The sequence below is a fragment of the Excalfactoria chinensis genome, chromosome 21, assembly GCF_039878825.1.
Source record: "Excalfactoria chinensis isolate bCotChi1 chromosome 21, bCotChi1.hap2, whole genome shotgun sequence".
NCBI classification, from domain to species: domain Eukaryota; kingdom Metazoa; phylum Chordata; class Aves; order Galliformes; family Phasianidae; genus Excalfactoria; species Excalfactoria chinensis.
The window spans coordinates 1,764,049-1,770,048 of record NC_092845.1 but is presented as its reverse complement, the minus strand read 5'-3'; the positions used below and the strand labels follow the sequence as shown (position 1 = coordinate 1,770,048).

Here is a 6,000-nt window from a genome sequence, read left to right as displayed (position 1 = left end):
AGGAGATACTGGAAGGCAGCATCAGCAAAGGCATACAGGTGACCTCGGGGCTCCTGCCCCAAATCCTAAACACAGGCAATACAGAATCAAGGAATATCCCAACCAGGAAGGGACAGAGAAGGATCAGAGAGTCCTTAGACCCTAATTTACCGGCCTTCCCTTCCCACTGCAATGCAGAGCTCCATCCGCCGCCTGCCGAGCAGCAAAGAGTGCATGATGAGAAGCGAAGGTAGTTTTGTAACATTAATCTTTTTTTTTTATTAAGAAGACAGATATTTTATAGTACTTCTTTTTTTTTTTTTTTTTTACTTTTTCTTTTTCTTTGTAAAAATGGTATACATGAACCGATACAAAATGTGAATGGGAACAGATGGATATGTATTTTTCTTACATTGTAACATCTTCCATGGACACCTTAAAACAGAACTGGCCTAAGGGGAAGAAATAAAAAGGCTGGGTGAATAAAGAACAAGGCTGTTTAGCATCAGTCACGCTTCCTTCATTTGTAATTCTCCTTTAAACGTGTTTGTTCTTTCTTCACACTTAAAAATCCTAATGACCTAAAGCTGTACAAAGTAATACTCAACAATACATTTCAAACAGTGCACTGTATACTGAAGAAAAAATACATAAACCAATATACAACTAAAATTGGTAATTTCCTGTGTTGTTTTTTTTTTTTTGTTGTTGTTTTTTTTTAAATTATTATTCTGTTTTTTTTTCTTTTTCCAATGCATGGGGCCGAAATCTTTGCAATCTACCTGAGACGGAAAACACCAATCAAAACACATGAACCTGAGACATGTCAACATTGTTAAGTCAAAGTTACATCGGTAACACTGCACTACTGTACACTTCCAAAACAAAGATGGGCTGTCCAAAAACAGGATGTCAAATTCTGTGACTGATGAGTAAAAAAAGCACCTTTCCCCCCCCCCTCCCTCCCTCCCCCTGAACTCTACATGCTGAATGCTTCTCACCATGGTGTGGTTTGGCAATGGTGCTGAAGGCTCAGAAAAGAGCTGCGCTCGATAAAATCTGCTCAGGAGGAAAACAAAAGAAAGCTATTCCAGTGAGTTTCTTCTTGTTGTATTAAGGGATAAAAACCAACTACTGCTCCGGAACGAACTTTTACTTTTCATGCCATCCTATTCCCAACATATCCTGCTTTACAATGGTTCTGCCAAAAAACAAACAAACAAACAAAAAAACCCACACGGAAAGATGATCCCCCCCTCCCCAACCCCCTAAAAAAACCCAAACCTGACGCTAAGATTAATGTTACCCTTAAATAAATCAGCGTACGCGTTTTTCCACGTAAACACAGTAAAAAAAAGTACCTTTCTACATCCAAGGTAATTCACCAAATTCAGGTAGGATTCCCATAACGCCTTCTCGTTGCTATCTGTCACCAGTCTATAATCGACCTACATTCTCCTTTTTACCTATGGCTTTAATAAGTCAGTTAGCACTGCAATGTTTTTTTAACGCAAATTCCCACTTTTTATCCATCAGATCAAAATAAAATAAAAGGCAGTTTTTCCTGTCCAGCCATTCCAGGGCTCGGACCTGACACAGTGTAGGACACAGTGGTGGCTTTGGGGTTGGAGACACATGGGATGAGCATCCAACCCCACACCCACCCTGATACCTTCTGAGCACCATGCCAACGGAGGGGGACAGAAGTGCAGAGCTGCTCACTCGCAGCCGTTGGCACTCCGGGAGGGCTCTTCCTGTGCTAGCAAATTGGGGAGAAGTCAGGACAGAGAGCAGTTTTCAACAGTTATCTGAGCAGAAATCCTGCCCTAAACCCTCTATGGGGTGAATCCTGCACTCCAGAGCTGCTGGGGGCTGCAGGGCACCTGGCTGGGAGCAGAGCCTGGGCGCGGATGGACGCACCGCGGGCGGGCAGCACCTTTTCTGAGTTGCGGGCTATTTTCTAGTCTCCATCAATCTAAAGCATTTGGAACACGGGCAGCCACAAACAGGTTCTCGTTTGTTTGTTTATCCAAGCCTTTACGACAATAGAGAAAATGGAATATGGGTACAGCGAATTGCAAACTATGAAATCTAAAATGTGCTGGTTCTCCTCCGATGAAACCGAGTTTCGAAGAGAAAACAGTGAAGATAAAAAGAAAAAAAGAAAGAAAGAAAGAAAAAAACACCTTGAAAGAAACCAACCTATTCCAAGGGGTCCCAGCAGGCAACTCCAGAAACAGAGGACAAAAGGGGAAACAAAGAACCACAGAAACCCGAAGGGAACTAACACACAGAAGCCCCCTCTTCTTCCCAGCCTCCTCCCAAACCCAAACAAACAGAAATAAAACAAGGCACAGAATCTTCTGCAAATGACTTCACTAAACTAAACCCAAGTTGGACTTGGCCAAAAAAACAAAACCCAAACAAACTGAGGTGTCGAACAGCAGAGTGTACTTTACGAAGAATATTTTTACACAACAAATCCCAGACCCTCCCAGTCTCACAGCTCTCCACCCATTTGCGTTTCTCTTTAAAAAAGACACAAGCTGGTTGCAACTTCCAATATCACTGTCTCTTTAGCGTTTTAAATAGGGCCAGTATCCGTCCACGGTTGGACACCTCATTGAAACCAAGGCTGTTCTAGATGAAGTACTCTTTCTTTTCTTCGGAGTTGTTTTGTCCTCCTTCTGCATTGATGATAGCTGTGTCTGCGTCGGCTGCATCGTCCGCTCCTTTGGCTTCGTGAGTAAAGTATGTACCTGCAAAGGAAGCGGTATGCTGTGTAACATGGCAAGAGCTAGCAACACGAGCAGGATGGGCACTCAATGCTACCAGAAAGAAAGAGCCTGAAAGCAAGTCCCAGAGCACCACAAACCCCAGCATGTGGAGAGGAGATCTCTCCAGTCCTGCCTGAGACACCCCAATGCACAACTCCTGTTTGCTTCCAATACCTGAAAGCTTTTCCAAATGCTCTCAGTGAAGCTGGTAAGCATAAATCCTTTGTTGCAAACATGGGCTGGAGCAGGCACAGCACCACACACAGGCTCGGCCTTACAGACCCATCATGTTACAACGTAAACCACTTGGCACATATGCACCAGCTCAGGTCAATGAAGTTTTGTAGCCAGACCTCCAAATTTCAGCTCTAACTTGTGTACTGAGCACACTCAGCACAGCACACTGGTCGCCTGCCACAACTCTCATCGTTTAAAAGAGAAGAAATGCTCTTCTAAAGCACCCAGAAGTTCAGAACATCATAGGGAAGCTGAAGCACGTGCCAAGTCCGTTCATTTTCCAGTTGCAGCCTTTGTCTTACCTTTATGTCTTGCAAAATATCGCCCTAAAATGATGAGCAGGCAAAGCATGGCAAATACAACCACGGCCACGACACCACCGACGACTGCATGGTCCACGCTCCTTATTGCCCCTTCCTCACCTGCACGAGAATCTGTTGAGATTAGAAGAGCAGTAAGAATTGGGGACTCACTATGACACAACGTGAAGGTTTTGGTTGCAGCCGCCCTCCGGTTTGGAAAAGCCACCCTTCTGCTTTCCAAAGGAGTAGGGATAAAGCATGGAGCTATCCAGACAGATGAGTTCAGGGTGAACTGATCTGGCCGATACCTCGCCAGGTGCCTCCCGCTACAAGCAGCAGCACTACCACTACTGGTGGACAGCTGGGACAGGGAAAGGAAGAGAAGAGATGTGGAATCATTGGTGGGCACGAGTTTTTGGAGGGTCCCCTAGGATACTCCCCAAATTCCAATCTTCCTTAGGGGCAAGTAGCAGTGGCAATATGAATCATTAGCTCTGGAGAGACATCATCAACAAGTGCCCCGGTGAAAACACTTTAACATCAGCCCAAAAAAACAATCAACGAAGCTCTGTAAATGCATCTACAGCCATCATCTCCCCCAATAAGAACTCAAAATTACATAATTAAGCATGACCTTTTCTGTTCATTACAGCTCATAACGTCCGGAGAAACAAAACTCTTAATCCCAACTATAAAAACCTCTTCAAAAGCAGATAGTGAGCAATAATTGTGCATCGCCTCCAACTGCTTTATTTTATTTATTTAACTCCTCACCATGCAATTAGTTTTCCTTTATAAGCATCTCTCCCTTAGGATGCCATCACCGGGAGAGGAATGACTTATTTGGCTGAGGAACAACTCCAAAATGAACCCGGAATGAGCTATGGCCATGTAAAATGAATGTATAGCAGTGTAAACAATTTTAATTTAAGAACGCGGCTACATCAACCCTCGCCGCAATTCTAATGGCAACCGAGATTTATAACGTAGCAAGAAACAATTATTCTCCCGTTGATTAATACATTAACATTTTGGAATAGAAGCTAAACCATTGTCTCTCTCTCTCTCTCTTTTTTTTTTTATTGAGTCAAGCGCGACACCTCCATTAAAATGATTTACTGGCCATACCTTACAATTTAAGCACAGCAGCAACAGAAACGGTAAAAATCTTTTAACTTTACATGATTTGTGAAGTCATATGTGAAGGATTTACCATTTAGATCTTTCACTACAAGAAGCACATGGCCTATAAATCTGCCCTGCGTGCAGCTGCCCAGGCACCTAAGAGAAATGCGTTTTACCAGGAAGACTGAGAGTGCAAATTCAAGTCAATTTTTAAGAAAGATTTATCCCGGTCTCTCTCCAAAGAACAGAGCAAATCTCTGAAGCCTCCACCTCTAATAATATTTGAAGTTTATCGATCAAGCGTACAGATCCGTGACAGCTAAAGGTAATGGTGCTCTTTTGAGCTGAAACCTGATACAATGCTCTCAAGCAGGAGCCCAGGATTTACGCTTTCTATCGATATTTCCAATTCTGCTGTAAGATGAAGCACTAAGGGATGTAAGTAAATAACTCGTGACTGGGAGTGCTGTATAACACGCTTTAATTAAAACAATTTAAGAAAAAACCTTGGAGTATTTCTTCAACTTTTTTGAAGCAGCAGCTTTGGCACACGCAATGGTTTTAATGCTGCCAAGCTCTGATGCAAGTGGGGGGAAGGAGGGGGGACAAAATAAAGAACAGCCCATGAGCCACCACAAAGGGAGAACCCCTTCCAACAACTCGCCTAATAAGCTCAACTCAATGAGACAAAAAAGATACCGCTGTAAACTGTAAGGCATTTGCTTCCACATAACCCAAAGCCAGGTCACTTAGCAGTGGGAGGAGCAAGCCGGGATCCATATTAATGCCTGGGGTTCACCAAAGGGAACACGCACCACTGGCAAGTTACTGCACAGGACTTCACCATCAGAACAAAAATGAGACACGGAGAACCAAAACACAAAACTCTCTCTTATGCTGTAACGCCAAAGTGCACCCAAAGGATAAAACTTAATTGGGAAACAACCCAGAATACATTTTACTTGGTGGAAAAGCCCTATGCACAGCTCTATGAGAATGAACACATCTTGAACTGTCAGCAGCTCCACATCCAAGTGGAAGTACTGCCTTTGAGGTCAATGCTTCCCAGCTTTCTGGTCAAGACAAACAACAATAAGCATTTAAGAACATGGTGCACATCCTGGAGCCACGACAGAAGGATTTCTACTCACTGTGGCAAGCTGCCAGACCGAACAAACCACCTCTAAAAAAGGACATTTTTCTTCCTTTTTTTTTTTTTTTTTTTTTTTTTTTTTTTTTTTTTTTAGTTTTTAATCATCTTCAGTAGGAACAAACTGTGTTGTGAGCACTTCCCAGCATTTGCTTCTTTGGCAAGAAGCAGGACATCCCTGCTCAGTGATGGGAAGGATGCCTGAGGCGGTGCAGCACCATGCCAAACAGACCCCCCGACTTGGGAAGGGATGCTGCTGCAACAGCAGTCAGGGAAAACCACAGCCTGGGGTGTTCTGGGGCCACTGCAGCTTCAGACAAGAATCATTCTGTTAGGTACATGGTTAAATACCTTCTCCATCAAGCTGAGGTTTGAAGGATGTACCCAACCCAATAGTGGTTGCAAACCATGCGATACCCAACCGTGGAGC

The 6,000-nt window shown here is 43.6% G+C and overlaps 1 protein-coding gene across 10 annotated transcripts in view; it reads right to left on the bottom strand.

Annotated features, from left to right (window-relative positions):
• Positions 1 to 286: 286 nt before the first annotated feature.
• Positions 287 to 6,000, bottom strand: part of CADM1 (cell adhesion molecule 1) — a 149,911-nt gene continuing 144,197 nt past the window's right edge. For 9 of the 10 annotated variants that reach the window (XM_072354669.1, XM_072354672.1, XM_072354670.1 and 6 more), the window contains 2 exons: positions 3,296 to 3,427; positions 287 to 2,738 (listed from right to left, as the gene is read on the bottom strand). In XM_072354669.1, coding sequence (XP_072210770.1) covers positions 2,620 to 2,738; positions 3,296 to 3,427 — 251 coding nt within the window. In that variant the 3' untranslated portion in view covers positions 287 to 2,619. Of the gene's footprint in view, positions 2,739 to 3,295; positions 3,466 to 6,000 lie in introns of those variants that run through there. The other variant, XM_072354677.1, reaches the window with a different exon arrangement.